At 34.3% G+C, this 22776-nt stretch overlaps 3 protein-coding genes across 5 annotated transcripts; 2 read left to right on the top strand and 1 right to left on the bottom strand.

The window, feature by feature from the left end:
- Positions 1–317: 317 nt before the first annotated feature.
- On the top strand, positions 318–8138 carry RB195_026133 (uncharacterized protein; the record flags this gene model as incomplete). Of its 2 annotated transcripts, XM_064214551.1 has the most annotated exons (12): positions 339–457; positions 1069–1237; positions 2832–2972; positions 3038–3157; positions 3213–3264; positions 3337–3464; positions 4135–4206; positions 4268–4413; positions 4483–4587; positions 5894–6880; positions 7848–7972; positions 8026–8138. In XM_064214551.1, the coding sequence occupies 12 exons, from the start codon at positions 339–341 to the stop codon at positions 8136–8138; spliced, it is 2277 nt and encodes a 758-aa protein (XP_064070431.1). The 2 variants fall into 2 exon arrangements, with proteins under 2 accessions (XP_064070432.1, XP_064070431.1); XM_064214550.1 differs by lacking the exons at positions 5894–6880; positions 7848–7972; positions 8026–8138 and having other exon boundaries at positions 318–457; positions 4483–4627.
- Positions 8139–8978: 840 nt separating this feature from the next.
- RB195_026132 (uncharacterized protein) lies at positions 8979–11570 on the bottom strand (the record flags this gene model as incomplete). Of its 2 annotated transcripts, none has more annotated exons than XM_064214549.1 (3): positions 8979–9074; positions 10127–10258; positions 11511–11570. In XM_064214549.1, 3 exons carry the CDS (start codon positions 11568–11570, stop codon positions 8979–8981), a joined length of 288 nt encoding a protein of 95 aa, XP_064070430.1. The 2 variants fall into 2 exon arrangements, with proteins under 2 accessions (XP_064070430.1, XP_013305186.1); XM_013449732.2 differs by having other exon boundaries at positions 11511–11537.
- A 1758-nt stretch (positions 11571–13328) lies between these two features.
- Positions 13329–16661, top strand: RB195_026131 (uncharacterized protein; the record flags this gene model as incomplete). Its single annotated transcript, XM_064214548.1, has 2 exons — positions 13329–13384; positions 16253–16661. 2 exons carry the CDS (start codon positions 13329–13331, stop codon positions 16659–16661), a joined length of 465 nt encoding a protein of 154 aa, XP_064070429.1.
- Positions 16662–22776: the final 6115 nt, after the last annotated feature.

The following is a 22776-nucleotide window of genomic DNA, read 5'->3' as shown; positions in this document are numbered from 1 at the left end:
AATATACCTTATGAATAAGTGCCTGAGATGTGATTATACGGTGTTTTTATCCATACTCAGTTTGAAAAGTGACCTTGATGTACCCTTATATATGTGCTCAATGGATTTGTTGTTTGTTCCTGAACAATTTTTTTCGAGTTTCTCTGAGAGGACTTCGAGATGGTTCTATACTTTCTTTTAAAGAATAAATAAATTATTGAAAATATATCGTATCGTTTTGTTCACTGATCAAGGAATTGAAACCGTTAGAATTTCTGATTATTTGTTCTGAAATGTTTACTATTAATGAGATTTATCAGTTTACCAATAGTGTTTTCATGAAGCGGCATCGTCTCAGGATGAATCGGAGGCGATTTCCCATACGACCGCTCGAAAAAGATCACGATAACTTTGAACTCGAGACACATAAAGAAATGATAATTGGTGAATCGGCTGAGAACAAGATTATTGGCCAAATGTAAGTTAATTTTTCTTTCTGAACTCACCATAAGTTCCTCCTAGTTTTGATTTTCAAGGTAATTTTGGGCGGAAGAGGGGGAGCGCTCAACCGCGCTCTTATTTCTGGAAGCTTCATCTTCCTTTTCTCCCCTTGAGTAGCTTTAGTCTACATGTCATAGACCCTCTAAGAGTAATGCCTAGGTTGTAGGGAACCGACTGATTTAGTTATTCACATCCAGAAATAAGAGTCTGTTGGGTGGGCACGGGACTACCTTAGGACCTCTATTTTGATTGAGAGAGATATATATTCTGGAAAAGATCCTAGGATGTGATATAGGAGGGCATTAGTTGATAATCAGTGTGAATGTTGTTTTTTTTTATGATTTGTGCGATCTCCGCCTACACACACACACGTCTAAGATTTCGCAACGAGCGGAGTAGTAGGTTCCACGTAGGCCTGGATTGTGTGTCTGTCTGTCTGTGTGTGTGTTTGTTTGGGGTCGTTGTTAAGGACGCGCTATTACGCGCTAGCACAGTTGGTCATTTTATGTATGTAAATTTTCTATATGTATTTTAATACCACTTCAATTCTTTCCATCCAGTCACTACTCAATCCTTCTCTTCGTTCAGGAATTACATTCGTATGTTTCTTGCCGGGAAACTTGTGTTTCCACCGGATACAAAGGAATATTTGTTTGAGTTCAAGGATTTAGAAGAACTGGGTTCATTAGGTAACGGAAGTTTCGGTACCGTTAAAAAGATGCGACATATTGTAACAGGAACCGAAATGGCTGTCAAGGTTTGTGATGTTGTTGTTGTTTGTTGTTTACAAACTAATTAGTAGAAAAAAAAAACGATGGAGAGTTCATTACAGTGGGTGCAGTTTGTAGAATTATTGAGGAGTTGTTTTTTTAGGATCATCACCGATAATCGTTTTTGAAAAATTCTCTTGCGCGTTTTCTCTCGTATCGCTCAGCGATCCCAGCATTTTCGAAAATGTTTGGCGGCGTTTGGAACTTTCTTTATTCGCCGAATTCTCGTCTTATTTTTTCTTTTTCTCCACGCTATTGAATTCATTCATTCTGTTTCACCAAAAACTCCCTACTTTTTAACAGAAATGTAGATATTCTTGTTTATTTTTGTTCGTAGATTTTCATTTCCTCACCGTTTTCCTCATCATTTTCCTCATCATTAATCGATTTTTTCTTGGAGTATTACGAATCCTAAGATTTTACTGATCGTTTCCAACTCAGATGAAATTGTAGCTCTCACATCTCCGTCAAAATAACAGTATTGACTGTCTTGATTTCTTTTATAGATAAATATAAATAATATATAAGTAATACTTCATAAAAAGAAAAAAAATCTAAACTGAAAAATTTCTCAACTTAATCAGGATGAAATCATTTCAAATGCGTACCTCTGTGTGCTTGAAATAGTCCTCTATTCGTTTTAGTGTTTTTTCCATGATCATTTAATTTTTTGGAATCCAAATGTGATCAATATGTTAGTGTTTTTTATGGATGCGTATAGAGAAAATTCATGTGGTTAACCGATATTGGCTCATTAATTTGTTTTTCTCTTGTCACCTTGTAGCAAGATTATAATTTAAAAAATCTACAGTTTTTATGGTTAAAGATCATATAGTCAGTCGTATTGCCAGTTTAACCAATGTGTACAACCATTTGTCTTTGAAAATATGCGAGAAGAACATTTTATAAAATGGCCACTTCTTAGAAATAATGGGTTTAGTCCTTTGTTGTGATATTTTTCATAGAAAAAATTATTTTAAAAAAATATGATCTATGTACGATTTGTGATATTTTTTTTTCATTCTCGGAGACGTTTTTTTCTTTCTCATCAACATCCTAGATTGATTTCAAAAGAAATTCGAAAATATTTGGTTAGTTCGATGAATTCTGTAGAAGAGGTACAGTGGAAGAAATCGGTTGTTGAAAATTCCCGGGGAACAGAGACACTTCGTCAGAAGCAAGTTTTAGTTTATTTTTCGCTGCAAAAATTTAAAAAAATTACTTATCGGGAGTTAATGAGGTTCTGTCTATCTGCAAATGAATATTTGGTTTTCAGTTTTTCTCACAGTTCCTCAATTTTTCGCATCTGTCCTTCAAATTAGTGGTGTTTCTTATTTTATGTATGTATGCAATTATTTATAGTGTAATAATAATTAGAATTATTAATATAAGTAAATACTATAATTCATTATATATAAAATAAACTATAGTATAATAATATTAATTAGAATTATTAGATATAAATAAATGATAAATAAATAGAATAATAGTGGTATAGTTGGAATTATAATATAATATCTACTATAATATTCTGTTGTATTTTATTTTAATGATGAATATCCCAAATTGCCTCGGATTTAGCGAGTTCGAATAGTCAGCTCCGGAGTAGATGATGTTGCTAGCTGCCGATCCATGAAGCGACTCCAACAAGAAGTGGACGCAATAAAATCTGCCAGTAATTGCAAGCAGATCGTTCAATTTTATGGAATAACGTTTCATGAGGTTAATGGATTTGATTTTTTTGACTAAAATGTCGCAAAAATTCTCTTAAAACGCTGCTTTTTCAGGGCGATGGTCTAGTATGTATGGAACTTATGGATATATCCTTAGAGAGGTTGTACACTGCCGTTCATGACTTAGGTTATGCTGCCTTTGATGAGAATACTCTTGGTAGCGTTGCTATAAATGTAAGGGAATTAATTATGTTATTTATTTTATACATAGTAATATTTATTTATTTAGGTCATTATTGCCTTAAATCATATGAAAAGTCAGTATCATATTATTCACCGAGGTTTGTTACCAATTTTTTTTTTGTTTTATCTTCGATTTTCATGTGAATAATTTATGTAAGAATTAATTTTAGATGTGAAGCCTTCTAATATTTTGCTCAACCGAAAAGGCGAAGTGAAACTTTGCGACTTTGGGATTTGTGGATATCTTCAAGATTCCGTTGCTCAAACACAAGATGCTGGATGTCGGCCGTATATGGCGGTATGTTTTGAATGGATTTCTGGAATGCCGTAGATTATACTGCTCTCAGAGGTCTTGCTTATACATTTCGGTGTTTTGTTGGGAATTCAAGTGATCCATCAGGGAAACATTGTCATAACAAATGTACGAGTTATTCTGGATTTTCGATGAAAGTGTTTGCACCATGTAAATTAGTTCCTGTACTTTGTTCCTTTTATTCCGGAAGATCTTGTGCGAATATTCAATGTTGATGAGAAGTTGAAACGGAAAATTTTTTGTCCAAATTTTAGAAATGTTAGATTTTGAACGTACAGAAGACTATGACAATTTTCCTTTTAATTTTTTTTTTGTACTGCAGATGTTCAGATTCTTAAAGAGAATTTTTTTTTATCTATTTTAAACAAGAACGGATAAAAAAAGAGATTTAGACAGTACCACAATTATTTTCGGAACTTAGCAATATTTTTTTGTGAAAAAAAATATAATTTTTATGGGATAAATTTGATGTTGCGTTGCGGATTTATGTACAAGCTATACATCCAGATGTAAATCTGTTTTATTAATTGTCCTTGAAGTTAATGTTAATTATTTTATTTTTGTACTCACTTTGCTGTTATATCGAAGAGTTCTCGTTTCCTTGAATTTTAGAATTATAACCCATAAAAAGTATTTTTTTCTCAATTAATTTCAGCCTGAGCGACTAATTGCGTTTTCGAAAGGTTACGATATTAGATCAGATGTTTGGTCCCTTGGAATATCAATGGTAAATTGAAATTTCTGATTTTTTTCCTGAAGGGTTTCATAAATTTGGTAGTTGATTTTAGGTAGAAGTGGCAAATTTTGCGTTTCCATATCCAGGATTTACCTCAGCACCACTATTCGCCCAGTTGGATCTTGTTGTACACGGTGATGCACCGATGGTTAATAATCCACTCTATTCTACTCGAACAAAGAATTTTATTCATTACTGGTAAGGAGAACAGTTTTTATACGGTAAGAAAAAAAATATGTGATTCAGTAAAATATTAGTATTATTCAGTCTAACGAAAGATCTAAAACATCGGCCAACATTTGCCGATTTGGCGAACACTCCATTCTACCAGTACTATAATTCAATGGAAGATTTAAGTGAATTAGTCGGAGCGTATGTGGCAGAAATTTTGGGAAAAATTGAGTCACTATGACGTTAGCCCCGTTAGAGTTTAGGGTATTAAATTTTCATGTATGTATGTCATCGCCTACGATGTTGTTATTAGAGTATTTGTTCTGTGATAAATTATGACCAAATTTCTGGATGTGAATATTATACATGTTCTCCTCGTTAACGTTGAATTTCCATTCACTCATTACTGTGTACTGTATACACTGTCCTTTTTTTTTAGCACTAGCCATTTTTTTTTGAGAAAAAAAAATTCCGTTGGACAGTTTCGGCCGGTCGTACGTTTTGCTGTACACAAATGCATCCACATCTTGTTCTTCTTGTTGATCTATGTATGTATTATGTTGAATATTTTTGTAACTCATCGGGATAATACTGTAATATGAGTGAGTTACGTAGCACGTATTGCGTTGACATTATTTTCAGTGGAGACGAGTAAAGATATATGTGAGTGAGATTTTTTTTTCTGAAAAAGTTGTTCTGGAAAATCGGATGCAGTTTTCAATTCAGGATTTTTTCTTCCGAATGAGTATCATTGGTTCATTTACGCACGTGCACATCAGAGATACGCTTAAAAGAAATGTTTGGGAAATAAAGCAGGATTTTTTGTTCTTTTTTTTTGAAGTGGAAAAACCAGATTTTACAGTAATAAAATTTTCTTTCTATGTAGAAATTTTCTGCAAAAATTGTCTACAAAAAGACTATATGCTGAAATGATGTTCTTCTTTCACATAAATGTGTTTAGATACGTGATTTCTGCGTTAAAAAATGCATTCATTGGCCCCAAAATTTTCCACCGGTTACGGTACTTATTAGCTGAGATCGTAAAATAAATAGATAACGCCCTTGAATATTGAATATTGACTATTCACAGTTCGAAAATACTCTTGAATGCCGAAGTTTTCGAATTGTTCGCTCTTTTCTTTGAAAAAGGGCGACCAAGCTGTCTTTTGCGATCAATACATACTGATGGGAAAACGAACCTCTCTATTAATATATAGATATAAATAATGCAAAAATATACATACAATAATATATAGTAAACAATATAATAATAAAAACAAATAAAATATGAAATAAATAAAATAATGTGTGAATATATATATATATATAACAAATAAAAATTAAAAAATATATAAAATAAAAATAAATAAATAATACAAATATACAAATAAAATACATATATATATATATATATATATAAAACAATATACTAACAAATAAATAAGTAAATATATATATGCAACCAAATCAAAAAAGGTACCTTTTTTTGAAATTGTGTTTGGTTCAGAGCAACCCAACATTTTATGCTGGATTTCTGTCTTCGGGCGTATAGAGCTTCGGTCCCAGAAGACTGGCGGTCAATTTTTCCGAGGAAACTGATGGTCAGTTTTCCCCGGACAGAAGCTCTATACGGAGGAGTGGTCAGTTTTCCCCGGACAGAAGCTCCATACGGGGGGTGGTCAGTTTCCTCCGGACAGAAGCTCCATACGGAGGGGTGGTCAGTTTTCCCCGGACAGAAGCTCTATACGGAGGAGTGGTCAGTTTTCCCCGGACAGAAGCTCTATACGGAGGAATGGTCAGTTTTCCCCGGACAGAAGCTCCATACGGAGGGGTGGTCTGTTTCCCCCGGACAGAAGCTCTATACGGAGGAGTGGTCAGTTTTCCCCGGACAGAAGCTCTATACGGAGGAGTGGTCAGTTTTCCCCGGACAGAAGCTCCATACGGGAGGTGGTCAGTTTCCTCCGGACAGAAGCTCCATACGGGGGGTGGTCAGTTTTCCCCGGACAGAAGCTCTATACGGAGGGGTGGTCAGTTTCCCCCGGACAGAAGCTCCATACGGGGGGTGGTCAGTTTCCTCCGGACAGAAGCTCTATACGGAGGAGTGGTCAGTTTTCCCCGGACAGAAGCTCCATACGGAGGGGTGGTCTGTTTCCCCCGGACAGAAGCTCTATACGGAGGAATGGTCAGTTTTCCCCGGACAGAAGCTCTATACGGAGGAGTGGTCAGTTTTCCCCGGACAGAAGCTCTATACGGAGGAGTGGTCAGTTTTCCCCGGACAGAAGCTCCATACGGAGGGGTGGTCAGTTTCCCCCGGACAGAAGCTCTATACGGAGGAGTGGTCAGTTTTCCCCGGACAGAAGCTCTATACGGAGGAGTGGTCAGTTTTCCCCGGACAGAAGCTCTATACGGAGGAATGGTCAGTTTTCCCCGGACAGAAGCTCCATACGGAGGGGTGGTCTGTTTCCCCCGGACAGAAGCTCCATACGGAGGAGTGGTCAGTTTCCTCCGGACAGAAGCTCCATACGGGGGGTGGTCAGTTTCCCCCGGACAGAAGCTCCATACGGAGGGGTGGTCAGTTTCCCCCGGACAGAAGCTCCATACGGAGGGGTGGTCAGTTTCCCCCGGACAGAAGCTCTATACGGAGGAGTGGTCAGTTTCCCCCGGACAGAAGCTCCATACGGAGGGGTGGTCCACGCTTGTATGTAGAGCTTCGTTCCGGAATAAGTGACCATTTTGCGTATAGAGCTTTGGTCCAGCGAAACTAGTAGTATCGGTCGTATTGGAGATCGATGAAAGTGATACAGAATATCTTTCCGATTTGTTTGCGTGATGTTGGGATTAGAAAATATCCTCTTAGTGTCCTCCTTGGTCCCTTCCTGCACTCTGCGATCCCTAAGTAATGACGAGTCTAGTGATACATGAACGCCTGTAACTGGATATACCTCCTTTACGTCAGCCTTCCTTTGTTCCAAAAACAGGAAAGGATTTGTACGGACGAACTTAAGGTACGGTCGAATTCGAACAAAGCTCCGCCTTTCGCCGCTGATAATAGTCACAAAAACACGGGTTTTTTCAAGAGAAATAAATAGAGATGAAAAAAAGAACAAGGGCATCTGCTCCGTTCGCGCTCTTTGTTTCGGAACATCATGTTTTCGGATCGGATTACGGTGTATGCGATCAAGCCAAGGACAATATGATGCTTTCCAGATGGCATGCCTTGTTTATCGCAACGGTTCAGATTTTCTGTGTGCGATTCGTTTTTGGAAGCTTCCTGTTTGTTAGGATTGGCCTAGCGCTCTCTAACTACAAAGCAAATCCTTGTGAGTTACTGATGAGTTCCGAGTTATGACAATACACCATGGAGGTCCCTCTGGAGATCTAATTATTTATTTCTCGTTATTTGTTTATTTATTTCACCAGCGTTAGAGTTCAAAGAGAAGTTCAAAGACTCTTTGATAAAGCGCAGATGTAGCGCAGTCGGTAAGCGATTCCGCTGTAACTGGACGATCGATCGTTGGTTTGAAACCGCCTCAGTGCCAACCAAATCATCGGACCGTCGCGGCACCAACCGTCAAAAGAGTTTCGGGTTTGCATTATTTTTTGGGCTGAGAGTTGAACCCAAATACTTAGAATTTTCAGAACCAGAACTTCTCAAAGCGGTAATCTTGAACCTAGGTGGAGGGTGGAGTCGGTCGGCAAGTGTAGGTGAACGGAAGCGGAAGCCTGCCGAAGCGAACCCAAATGAAATGTGATGCGGTGAATCCGGACCCGAAACGAAAGCCAGATTTCCCTACATCAGGGAAGAGCACTGAGTGACGAAGGTGGTAGGTCGGTGGTCGGGAGACACCAATGGATGTAAACCAAGGAGAAGGAAGCGTAGGAGGACGTAGAATCCGAGAGTAGAAGGAACGGAAGAGAAGCACCGGTTCTGCTTGGGTAGTCGCTTCACTGTTTTTATCTTCGCAGACGAGTCCGTTACCATTTTGTCGACGTTGAAAGACATGGTTGACGCTGGGACGGTTTCGAACTATCGATCGATCGTGCAGTCACAGCGGAACCTCTTACCAGTTGGGCTACACTCGCCCAACTGTTTACTTAATCATAATCAATGTAAATCTTCATGTTTACTTCCGGTCTTGATTATCCTTGTTCACTGACTCCCATAATAACCGCGGGAATTATTCCCTGATTATTTTCGGCTTAGAATTGGGGGGAAAAATCAGGCTAACAAATAAAATCCTTATTGGTTGGTTTACAAGCTTCCTTGATGCTTACGCTTACTAAATAGTTATTTCTATATTTTAATATTTTTTTAAAAATATTTTTGAAATATTTTAACTGCAAGACTTCACTATTTCTGTTTTGAAAAAAATTTTTTCTTGTAAATAGTGCTGCTTAACGTTAGTTATTTTTCAACATAACAAAATTTATTAGGGAATCATAAAGCCGTCTGGAAAATACATATGCTATCTCTAGCTGAATGATTGTATAAATAGTAATCCGTAACTGTTATTGGACTACATTGAGAAGATGAGCGTAAGCGTGAGATGATACGGCGATGTCTGGCAAAAAAATCCGAAACTGTGATGTGCTTAACGCTTCCCGAGACCAATGTAGTAGTGTTTCATGTCCATTCTCTTCACAAGTTCTTGATCATAAGGATTTACGATTTCCAACTGTGGCGACGCCTAAAAAATTTAAAATTTACGTTACACAGTTACAAAGTTCATCGAATATGAATAACAAATTTTTCTCTTTTTTTACTCCTTGCTCAACTACTTTTTGTTAATACGGTTTCATTAAAAACATGAAAACAATGATAAGAAAAGGTACCCGTTTTAGAGCAAATGCAGTTTTTTTCAACGATACTTCCAGGAAGACACTGTGTTCTCTCGAATTTGAGGAAATCCAAGAATTTCTCGGTTCTTAATATCGGAGACCTATATTTCATATGTTATATAACTTCTGTGGCTCAAAATTGGATAAGATAATTGAAGCGGAAGTAATTCAGAGATGGTGGTTATTTAATTAATTTAATCTAATTTGATGCTTTATAATTAGATTTGATACACATAGGGGATTTTCTAGGAGACATCACCCATTTTGGTGATCATAAAAATTTGGGAAATAAGTAAGTTTTTTTTCCTCTCGGCAGGAATGAACAACGCTTACAGGAATTTTTGTGAGGTGGAGTTCGGAATGTTATTTCCAAGGATAACAGCAGAAGTATGAAATATCTCGATATTCAAACCACATTCTCACGACCACAAGGGTGCCAATTTATCCAACGAAGTAACTCTTTTTCCACCCACAGGATTAACAAAATGAAACTTCATGAAATGAATTTCATTACTGTTGTGGGTAAAAGAAATTGTTTCAATTGGTTATTTTAGGACTTGTCCCTTGCAGGATTTATCAGCCGGGAGACAGTTAATTTTGAAGTTATTGACAGCCGCAAATCTTGTACGTTTTGCGAATTTTCTTTTTTTTTGAAAATGTTCTTGCTAGCTGTTAAAATCACTTTGAAAAATTGGTGCTGCTGAAAACTGCTTCAAGGCAGTAAATTCTAATCCAGAATTTTTCAAATGTTTGTTTTATTTGTTGCTTTTGCTGTAATAGTTATTTGTATTTTTAATCATTTCAATATTAGTTTATTATTTTCGAATGAATTATTTTTCAAATTCAAATCTGCACCTTTATATGATAGTTGTATTTTAAAAATACATTGTTTAGGACTTACACTTCGTTTCCCAAAGCTCATACGGAATGCATTTGGATCAATGTTTCTTCCTACAAAACGTTTGCCAAATGACATACGAAACGCATGTGGATCCATGGCTGCCCGTTTCCCTCCGATAAACTCATCATAGTCCTGAAATTTATGATTTCCTCTATTTCTATTCTATTCTATTAAAAAAAAACTTATAAGTTTCGTAAATTTAAATACTTTTGCAACTTTGCAGAGATTTTTCATAACATTTGTAAATGGATTAAATTGTCACGTCACGGTTCAAGAAAGTACTTGAATACTACTTCCTTCAAAACAATATTTCTACCTAGAAAGTACTTCTTTTTTCACTCTTCCATGAATATGACGCAGTATTTTTAAACTTATTATCAACACATTTACATATGGTATTTTTGAACTTAGAAAGCTCAACTTATACCTGCTACAAGTTAAAAAAAGGCAGTAATGATGAAAGACATTCGAGACTATTCGAGCGATTACTAAAAAATTCTCAGTTCGCGTTATCTTGTCAAGTTTCTTCCTCTAGGAAACTCATAACTGTCCATATTTTTCAGTTCCTACAATTTTACGTCATTGTAGATTTAAGCACAGGCGGTACAGAGGAAGAAGATTTTGGAGGAAAAAGGAGATTCAACGATTTAGGTCCTATCATATTCTGATTATTTGTGACTCATAACTCTAGAAGATCCAGTCGTATATCCGAGAGGTTTATCACGACTATCCTAGAATCCACTATCCGCTAAACACAGAAGATTTGTCTACTCCCAGAAACGTTTTTTTACTAAGGCATTTTTTCCACGAACACTCTCAATGAGCACCGATATATTAAGACACATTTTTAAGGTAATCATTCAGACAATTGTATCCTTTTATAAGGACACCCTTTAAAAATTTCCATTCTGAATACTTCGAAATTTGTTCACAAACACTAGAAATAACGAAAAAAAAAATAATTTTTTCCTTTATTCATATTTAGGAAATGTGTGATCGGCTAACGAAAACAAATATCAAGAAAATGGAGACATCTTCGGATGTAATGCAACACTTGAGGCTTTCATTAGTTGACGAGGAAGGAATTTTTAGTTTCGGACCTCAATAGAAACTTTAACCTAGTTGGATCATGTGGAATACCCTCTGAATTTGTATATAATGAATAATTCTAAGATGTTTGGTTTCAGTAAAGGAAACACGTTTCCAGCAAAAATTTTTCTGGAATTCGTTTGTTCATTATATGTAATGTTTGTAATTATTTAATTTTTAATAATCACTTACAGTTTATCAAAAATTCTGACACGATAAATAAGATACATTATCGCGCTATTCCTCAATTAAAAAAAAATTAAAAATTTAGCTACTAATAATGAGAGCAGCTCACCTGAGATAGTGCCGCAACGATCACCATTAAAGATAGGATTATGAACCGAAGGCTATCCATGATGTGTCTGGAGCGATGCATATTTGATCAAGAAAATTACCGTTAAAAATGTATGCATCGATAAAAAGCGAAGGTGTACACGGAGATGCTCAAAAATCATCATAAATAATTACGTGAAAGGGGTGATATGATATGTGATCTCTCATCCATCCAAGCATTTCGGTTATTCCATAAATTTGTGTGTATGCATGAAGAACTCACAGATTACTGATAACTACTGATTACTGATTAACTCATAGATCTGTAAAGAATATGGCGGTATCGTTTCATGATGATCTTTGAATTTTGAGAGAGTTTTCGTTGATGTTTAGTTTGATGTGACAATGTTATGAGAACTAGGAAAAGAGTGTGAATGACAACTGAGTGAAACTGAGAACGCCTTGAATATCGTGATCGTGCACTGACTTGTTGTACGAAAAAAATAATGTTGAAATTTGAATACAAAGTTTTTTTTATTACGTAAGATATATGTATGAAAAAAATGTACATTAGATGTCATGCATGCGGATTTTTTGTGCAATTACTATTGCGTGCCCTAAAGGCATGATTTCAAATACGAAATAGATACTTGCAGTTAGTTAATTGCCGGTCCATAATTAACTAGAAATGTGGGATCGTATTTGATTTCATACAGGATATTTTGAGTTCAACAGCACTATCGTGAACTGAATTCTGAGAAATCCTGAGAATCACCGAACGTCGGGCACGATTTTAGGAAGATTACAAACAAATTGCTAGTAACAGATTCTGGGAAACGTGTACATACGTCACAGTAATTTCGGATATGGGATTTTAGCTTACTCGGAACAAACTTAAACACTGTCGATCTCGAATTTCATCAAAATGGACGAGTTTCCTCTGTCTTCTTTTCCGAAGAACAAAAAGGTTTGCACCTCCCATCGCTTATCCTTTGCTCTAAATCCAGAAAATCAGAAGATCAAAAACGGTGAAAGATTTCGAGTGACAGCACATGTAGTCTCAATAGCTTCACCTCAGTAACTGCACAATTTGCCCAATCATCACGATCTTACTCGGGGAATGAGGATAGTTCCAGGAAGGAGTATAGTTCTACGTTCTAAGAGTATATACCTATCCAGCATGTATAATATTTCGTTCAGAAAGTAAGTGAGGAGTTTGGAAGCATAAATTTGTAACAGATTTCCTTGGTCATTGAGTATTCGTTGCGGATTTATTGAAACTTGATGGACAGGTTCTTTAATTGAGTCCCAGTAAACCCGATTGTAAACTGACCCACTCTCCTCGTAAGGTTTTCGAAAAAAAAAAAAACCGCGCTGACAAATGCAATGCAATCTAATTTTTACAGGACTAAAGCAGTGTTTTGGTAGCTAAAAATATTCACAGTAGGTGTTACTGACTATAATGTGTTGCAAAATTTGTGGGAAATTTGTAAAATTAATATATTTCTTAAAAAGATTGAATTTTATTTATTAAAAAAAGTTTCCGACATATAAGTGCTCCTTACTAAGCTTCCGTTGCTTTTCAAAACAAATTCGACTCATTTCCTCTTTATGATCCTTTCGTTCACAACATTCTAACACAATTCTTCCAAGAATTGTAGAAATATTTCCACCATATTTAAAGATGCCTTACAGTATGAGATATTCCAGGAGTCACCATAGATATTGCAATGATAATGCACCTTTTCCTGGATGTAGTAGATCGAATATCTTTTCGTAGACTGAAAACGCGAATGAAGGTAGATTAAAAAGTAGAGGAACGACTTTCATGGAATGCAGGATGCATATCCCACATACATGTCCTGGGTTAAGCCCTCGAAACGGAGCTGAGAACAGGTAAACAAATAAATAAATAAAGAACGTGAAAAAAAAGAGCACGGCAGAAATCATCTAATGTATCGGTTAAGAGTAGTTAGTTTTGTATCATCTAATCAGTGGGAAACGGGGAGAACCGTTCAGAAATTCAAAAATCGTAACTGAATCGTAAAGATCATGACCTCATGGTTATAGAAAAAACGGAAGTTGATGTGTGTGTGCTTTTAAAAGCTTTTAAAACCTCAGTTCTAGAAATTTTCACACTTCCAGGGCTTCGGAAATTCTAATCTACAAAAATAATCCACAAGATCATGACCTCATTGTAGTAGAAAAAACGGAAGTTGGTGTGTGTGTGTGTGCGTTTTGATCCTCGAATGAGTGAATAATTGAGGAATACCGCATGGGACTTCCAAATTAAACAAATAGAGTGATCACATGCAGAACAGATGAAGATCCTAGTGAACTAATGGTGCTAGTCGCAACAATTCAATTTATTTATTTGTATGTATATACGCAAATAAATAAATAAATAAATGTATATATCACGCGGACAAAGTTTGTTGTGGTAGTGACTATGTGATTTTGTGCGGGTGGTCCGAGTTGTCATGCAATCTCTCCCGCCCACCCATGTGACAGACATTTATTCGGATATTCATTTAGTTAACTAGACGTTTGCAGGATTATACCTACAAGGAAATCATCTCGAAGAACTTATAATTTATGGTGATTGCAGGTTGCGGATAACTCATCAAAAAAGCACGATTTCAACGAGTATGTGATCAATAATATGAAAGGGAATTGAAACGAGAATACTTCATGTGAAATTCGAAATCTCCCATACATTCTCGATTATTTCTGGAATATTTGATGACAAAAATTATTAATATGCTAGATTGCAGAAATATGTTGTTTTTTAGCGTTAGAGTTATGGCATATTTAAGGGAACTTCTAAAAACAAATGGTGGAAAATCTATCGAAGGTCCAGCAGGTAATGAATTTTTGAGGACTTTAGTCTCGTACAGTATTAAAAAAATCCTAACTGGAACAGCGCAGTCAAATTCGCTCATTTTTATTTTTTTTTGTTCAATTTTACAAGAGAAAAGTTTTCTGGAAGCTGACTAATTAGTCACAGATGAGAACGTTTTTTGTAATGAAGGGACAAATATTTATTGCTTAATTATAGAGGAATAAAAAAATATTTTTTTGTCGTCGCAACATTGAACACCGGTATAAAAAACACCGAAAAACCACTGGTGGTCCCATATAAATGTCCTCAATCCATAATTTCTTTCCCTGATGCTGAGATAAAACTTTGCGTTCCGATACCACCCTTACTAATGACAATGGAATGTTTCTCAAAAATTTTTCAGAGTGTGAATTTTTAAGGAAAAAACCCAAAATTTCTTGAACAACATTAACAGATATGAACATAACTAAGTGTTTCGTACTACAAAAGGTTACTCGAGTGGTTGCGTTCCCCGGAGGATTCGAGCTGTCATAAAATCCATAAAGAGCGGATCTCTTGAATTTTGGGCCTTCTTGTTCTTAGAAGAACGGATGAATGTTATCCAAAAACAACGCTTTAGCGATTGTATTCATCTAAGAACCGAAAATAAGTCGTAGTAATTTTTGAAAAACCTTCTGAGAATAACTCTAACGAGACTTCTGCTCTGATAAGGTGTTCTCGGTTGTGGATAAACTATTCTGTTATGTAATAGCGTTATAAAAGATTTTTCACCGATTTTTGGGATCATTTTAATACCTTGCAGAATCTGAAATATTTCTCAAAAATTCCTGGAAGGTTGATAAGAGATTAAGAATAATTCTATGCCACTGTATGCACTATTCAGAAAATTATAGGGTTTCAACTGTAGCGTTTAATTTATCAGAGACTATTTACCATTTATATAAGTGTATAATATAATTTAATTCCAATTTGTATATGATTAACATAATATTTTTGTTTTTTAAGCAAATTTCTAAATATCTCTTACGTTATACATTAGAGGACATCCGTAGTGAGGAAAACATGAATCGGAAAGGAAGACTCCTTGAACGTTTCAAGCAGAATTCATTTGGGTGAAAAAACAGATAATTAGCAAAATCCAAGAAAAAATAAAAAATGATTAATATTGTAATGGATTGTAGCTAGTGATTGGTCGAAATCTATGTTCATACCGTAGGAAACAAATGCTGAACTCATCTTCCGTTTTTTAAAAGGATTTTTAATGACGAATTTGGGCTGCAAACCTCGTTTCTTATATATTATATTTTTGTAATATAATTTTCCCTGATCTACATGCTTTTCTGAATGAGGAAAGAAATTACAGAACACTACTTATCAAACGCCAGTGTTCCTAATTTTTTCCTCTTAAGAAAAACATAACAAAACATGGTCTGTTACATTTATTATCATTATATTATATTTATTGCAATACATAATATGTAAGTACTATATATATATATACATATTGTTTATTGCATATTTTTATTATATATTATTATATGCTCATTTTATCATATTATTTATATTTATTATACTATTCATAGATCTATATCTTATATATTTATCATTTATTTTATTATTATTATCATTATTTTATTATTATTATCATTTATTTTGGGCGGGTGTAGTGTAGCGGTTAGAGGTTCCGCTTCCTGCACGATCGATCGGAGGTTCGAATCCGCACTAGTGCTCACCAAGCCTTTCATCCCTCCGGGGTCGATAAATTGGTACCAGACTTGTCTGGGAGGATAAAAACATTGACTTGGCACATCGGCTGGCCACCGCAGGTCATTGTATAGGCCAGTTAGACGTTCGTAAACCTCAAACGATTCTGAATTGAAGTGAACGTGGAGGCGCATCCCACGCGGATTGATTAACGCCAGAAACTTTATCCTTTATCCTTTTATCATTTATTGCTATGTTATTATTATTGTTATTATTATTACACTATTATTACTATTATTATTATTACTATTATTGTTATTATTATTATTATTATTATTATTATTATTATTATTATTATTATTATTATTATTATTATTATTATTATTATTATTATTACAGTTATTATTATTATTATTATTATTATTATTATTATTATTATTATTATTATTATTATTATTATTATTATTATTATTATTATCATTACTGTTATTATTACTATTATTGTTATTGTCATTATTATTATTATTATTATTATTATTATTATTATTATTATTATTATTATTATTTATTATTATTATTATTATTATTATTATTATTATTATTATTATTATTATTAAAGTCAAATAAGTCATACTTATTTTATCATATTATTTATATTTACTATACTATTCAAATATCGATATGTTATATATTTATAATTTATATTAATTTATATATTTATAATATTATTATAAGGGAATGAAAAAATGACACAACAAATAGCACTGAAAGCTTTATGTGTGCAAGATGTAAGCGGTAATCAACGAGACGAGAATTGTCGCTAATTCGAACTCGATAGTGAGTCAACTCGCTATATGACTCACTTGTCGAATATTCCTTTGAACCAACTCACAGTTCAAAGAATTATCTATCGCCGTTTCACTTTTATTAATCTTCTCTCTTTCGCTTCTTTTTTTTGGAAGGAGAAAGAAATAATTTGTGGTTTGCACCTAAAATATAGATTCACGTAAAGAAAGTTTTTGTAGACATAATTCACCACGATATGTCCACTTTTCTATGAACACTGTATTTACCTTGTCTGACTGCTAAAAAAAAAGGTTCACCTAAAATCTATGTGAAACGCGGAACACAACAAATCCACAATTTTAGTGGATCAATTCATTCATGGAGTGAATTGATCCACTAAAAAGACTAAATTCACTTATTTCATTAAAAAATAATTTTTCATTGAAAAATTATTTTTTCAATGAAATAAGTGAATTTATAAAGCTGATAGATGGAAAAAAAGGTGCAGTAAAATTTGCTATCAATGTAATTATTTTCTCTCACGATACAAAAGCGAAAAAATCGAAGTTGTAATTTTACAGCCTCATATAATAAAAAATATTGTGCAGTTAAGAAACCTTCAAGCGATGTGGTCTCACAGATGCTGGTTTTTTCGTGAATGTTTCTTAATGAAAAGTGTTTTCTAACATTTTCCAGTTGAAAGGTGGTACTTCGATCAAATTTTGGACATCTCTGAAACTTCGAAACCATACGTATCTGTGAATTGTACCAAATCATTGTCTTATACCTACTACCATCTTATCTTTTAAACAATTCATTCCTCTTAAGGATCATATATCCTGAAGGGGTTATACAATTCCTTATACGACTCTGAGACCCGCAAATATGTATGTATGTAGCCATAGGTAACAATTTTAGAAAGATATGCTTCAGCAGTAAATTTTGAAGTTTTATTAAATTTCAATTAGTAGAGCACACTTTTAAGAGTCCAGATATATTGATATTGACGTCCAGATATAATAATAGAGATCAAATCAAGGCGGATTATGAAGAAAAACCAAGAAAAAAAAACAATTTTCTTTTTTTCTCTTTTTTTTGGCGAAAAATTACCGTAGCTATCGTAGTTCTCCAATTGAATTAATTGTCAATATCAGCTCAACTGCATGCGCTGATCTGACGTCTATAAACAAATAAGTATATAAATGTATATTAATAAGTAAATAAGTAAATACCAAAAAATTCAGTATGATTTATGTTGCCGATGCTGTCGTTCGCTATTTAGTTTAATTGAATAACTATTTGAAACAAATAGAAGGTATAATAAAAACACCTGTAGGAAAGGCAACAAAAGGAAAAAGCCAATGTCTAGGATATTTTTTGGTAAAAACGTGGATTGTTTAGTGGCGACATCGTGTAGATATTGACGTGTTTTCTCGTGTAAGGATGAGGATGTAAAGTGATACTATCTATGTGCTAATAAGCCCGTTATGTTTTGGTGAGCGATTCTTGTAGTCACGCACCATCCATACGAGTGAGTGAAATATGAGAATCACTAGAGAATGGACGATGAAGAAGAAGATGATGATGATGAAAAAAGAAGTATAGTATCTCAAAAATATCTCTCCTTAATATTGTATGTATCAAATAAATAGTAGCACGCACGATTCGAGAAAATGCTATCGTAATCCTTCCCGTTAGATGGTAGCGTTTCATGTACTTAACATTGTATCCTTCCCACTAGCACTCAGAGTTAAGGATGTAGCGTTTACAAGAATTATAAGGGAAATACGAAGCAACATGAATCTGAGAATCCGGGAAACAGTGGGCTTAACTGCACCACAAATACCAGTTTCATCCGACGAAGCTACTCTTCACACCAATAGAATTAAAGAAATAAAATCATGTAGTGTGAGTTACTAATGAAATCAACTCATAAAACAAAATTTTACATCCCATTTGAGCAGTGAAATTTGCTCCACGAGATTCCGTTCCGGAAATTCCATAGTTGTAGGGAATTTAGACTTCAGTTGCTAGCAAATTTCTTGTTAAAAAAAGAAAAGTTTGGCGAAATAACTCTCAGAGAATAATTTGGAGAACCACTTATTTTAATTAATTTTCTAAATGTTTAATACGTATAATATAGATTTTATTTGATACATGGAATTTTGCTAATCTTATTCAATAGATGAACAAAAATGTATACTTGAATAGTGTAGATCTATCTGCCTTTTTATAGAAAAAGTAATGGAAGAAAGCTTTAACCTAAGGCGAGTCGAGTATTTATAACTTCAATAAAATGGGGTGGTAGGCGGTTTTCACTAAGAAGAGGGCAGGAAATCTTGTCAAGATCCATAAAGGAGGCGGATCATACGGTAGTTATTTTCTAGTACCTATTCATTTCACTGGTATGTACTTTGTTCATAGCAAAGAACTGAGGATATTCTTTAAAACTTGGCAAACACAGAATAATCTTTAAACACCTTTTCTAAAAAACACATCTTCAAAAATATCTCTGTTTCAATATTGGTATTATTCACGTCATCAGCTACGACCTATCTAGCTGAAGGCAATTAACACAAAAAGACTATTCGAAGCATGAAAAATGTGGGATTTTGCAGAGCATCCGAAATTCTGTGGTTTTTTTTTCGCCTGACTGAATCTTCAATCCAGTTTTTTGAACGTTTTTCCAGCAATTCCTTTTATTTCTTAGAAATTTTCTCAAAAGTCTTCACAACACGGTTTTTTTTAAGTTGGAAGGCCGTTGTAGGCTAATTACAGAAGAAAACGCTAATTTCAAACTTGAAACAAAAATAAGTTTGCTTCAGGGGAATTTTTAAAACTTTGCAATTATGAATTTGTTTTAAGCTGTGAAACTGTGGGACCCATCAATATGATGAAAATAATAATGAAGCAAAATGTTATTCCTGTATTTTCACTCATTTTTTTTAGTGCGATACAAATATAAATGAGTATATAATTTTGTTAAAATATAAAGGACTCAATAAAAAAAGTCTTGTCGTACATGACTTTATATTAATATTCGAGTCTAGGCGTGAATCTCGTATTTCATACGAATAGAGATTGTTTTTCTTGAGGCAGGAAACCTTTTACTAAAAGAAAATGGAGCTCTGGATTTTATTACATATGTCTTGGACCATAAAAGTCTTATACTAAGAACATTTGCACATATTTCCAGAAATAAACAAAGTTACACTGCATGTAAAGAGAACAAGATATTAAGTAAAAAAAATATCCCACAAAAATCTCCTACTTAGGCTGAGTTTCGTAAAATATTCTAAAAGTACCAGCTAACTGCACCTCTTCGCAAACATTCCAGACAATAGTTCTGGAACGCGTTTATTCACAAGTAGTTAATTTTTATAACTTTTTTAAAATTGTAGATTAGATCATAGGGAGAATGTGAATGCCCCATTAGTCGTGATTTTATGGATTGGAACTGATTCATATGTTTTTAATGCCCGGTTTAGGGATTTTGCGCTGTTTTGACCGACCTACTGCTGAGATTTGTCCTAGGATAACAGAAAAAGAAAATTTGACTAGAGTCCATGAAAATGTGAGACATTGTTAGTCTATGAGTTACCCTGCATATATTTACTATTTAGTCCTCGCACGGATACGATCGATATGGCGATATCGTGAAGAGTACGGTAGCCAGAGTAGCGCAACAAAGCAAAAGTGAAGAAAACTAGATAACTATAGGAGAAAAATACAGGAATACAAGAGGTAGATGCATTATGAACGGTCATTACTCACTAAAATTAAGCTACGCGTTTTCTACCTCATGGAATCATAATAATAGTTTACTGTAACAAAGAAATATGACTAGCTAGTCCTATCGAATTCCTACAGTAGTATTTCTGGAAGAAAGGGAATATTGATAAAGTGTTACATTCCAAATGAGATTCTGGACAACATTTGAGCATTGAAATGTTTATTCCTCTTTTCTCAGTGCTTAACTATTTTCTTGTGCAAAACTTCTAAAGTTTATTAGAGGATAATGTGTTTAGGTAGAAAAAACAGCTTTTAAAATCTCAGTTCTGGGAATTTTCACACTTCCAGAGCCTAGAGATTCTAATCTATAAAAATAATTCACATATAGTACTTAAATATTGTGCACTAGTGCGATAATCTAAGATTATCTGAAAAGTATGAAAACGTTTACTAGTAACCGAAAAAGAAAATTTATATATGTGATTTTTGACATGAGTTAAATTCGAACTCAAGTCCAACCAATTTTTTATTAATTAATAAATATTAGAACATTATTTATTAGCATAGGCGTTTTAAATTACTAGCAAGTTTTACTGTGATCATTTTTATTAACTATTTTTAAATGGAAGTAGCACATAAAATAATGTGTTAATAAACGTGCTCTATAATGTAGTTCTGGAAAAAGAAGAACATGAAAGAATTCTTGTGCTTACTTGATTATTCGTGGAAAATTTCCCTCTGGATTAATGGCAAGAAACAAAACTCAGACAATGATCAGCTCGGACACTTGGAAATTATTCGGACAACTTTTTAATCTCCATCTGGGATTAGTGTGTTTAGTCGATAACGAAATTAGTTCAATGATGTATGTGCGTATCCGTGGATGACGTCTTGGTGGTGGCAGCGGCGGATCTGCGTTATTCGTCACATCATAATTATAGAAATGGTTTTTTTTGTTTTCTTCTGGAGTTATTCCTGACGCGAATGTTCTTTGTAGTACAAACGAACCACAATTGGATTAAATCTTTGAATCTTGCCAGAATCAGAGAAGCGGAACGAATAACGAACAATAGTAACATATTAATGTGGTCGATTTATTGATATTGATTGATATACGTGAGTATAACTGTGGAATCAATTATTCTATCCCTCCATCCTACTATTCTCCTTATTTATTACTTATTCTTATTTATTCCTATTCAAATTAAGTTCTAAACAGTTTTTTTTCCAGTCATTTGAAAAATCCACAGTAGGAAAAACTATTCCTGCTGATTGTGTTGGAAGATTTTCGGTAATCCAGAGTATCATCAAGGTAACTGCTCTCTTTTGAAGCAGTTTTGAAAAGTTCTAATAATTACGTCAGTTATCCATAAACATAGTGTTTGTAACGAAACTCATTACTGGAAAATATTTCCATACTACAGAAAAAAACCGTTTTTTTTTTTGTTCCTACGCTGTATGTAGTGGCAATATTTTTTTTTCTACACAAACACAGCATTGGCCACTAATTAGGATGAGATTCTCGTAGTATTCTCCGGAATCCTTACTCGATCTCATACATATAAGGGATGAGCGAGAACATATGCTGGATTACTGAAAAGAACAAGCTCTTATTAATATGAAAATTCATCCTGAAGCAGAGAAACGATCCAACAATCGAATGGAGGAGCGTTTTTTAAAGAGTTAATAAGTCAACAGATTCGAAAAAAAAATCCAGGAAGGAAATGACTCGTCAGTTAGGAAGTTGGGTCACATGGAACTCCAAATCAATATAACCTTACTCCAATTTTTTTCCGAATATTCGAATTTTTTCGAATAACTAACAAAACTACAACAACCACTTTGAAATTGTAGGTGGAGAAAGTTTCCTGTAAAAAAAATCGGAATGAAACCGAAGAGGAATGGTAACCAGGGAACAACTACATATAATTTGGCTTCTTGAAAAAGAAGCTGGATACTGTATCTCTAATAGCTGAAGAAAAAACAATTCAACACGTAAAAAACATTCTTTCGTATTTTTTGTTAAAAATTTGGTGATTTCCTTAATAATCGTTATAAAAGGGGGCATACTCGTAAAAAGTAAAATAAAAAAAATCCTCAGTGGAAGGATAATGATGACATTTTTTATCACTTTATTTATCACTCCCGAATGGTGCCGATGGCAATTAACCCAAAATAGGGATAGTAACACCTTGAACAATGTCACCTGGACGGTTCCCTATGA

This window comes from Necator americanus, chromosome X (genome assembly GCF_031761385.1).
Source record: "Necator americanus strain Aroian chromosome X, whole genome shotgun sequence".
In the NCBI taxonomy this organism is placed as follows: domain Eukaryota; kingdom Metazoa; phylum Nematoda; class Chromadorea; order Rhabditida; family Ancylostomatidae; genus Necator; species Necator americanus.
The sequence above is the reverse complement of the archived record's forward strand: the minus strand, read 5'-3'. Positions and strand labels throughout refer to the sequence as shown.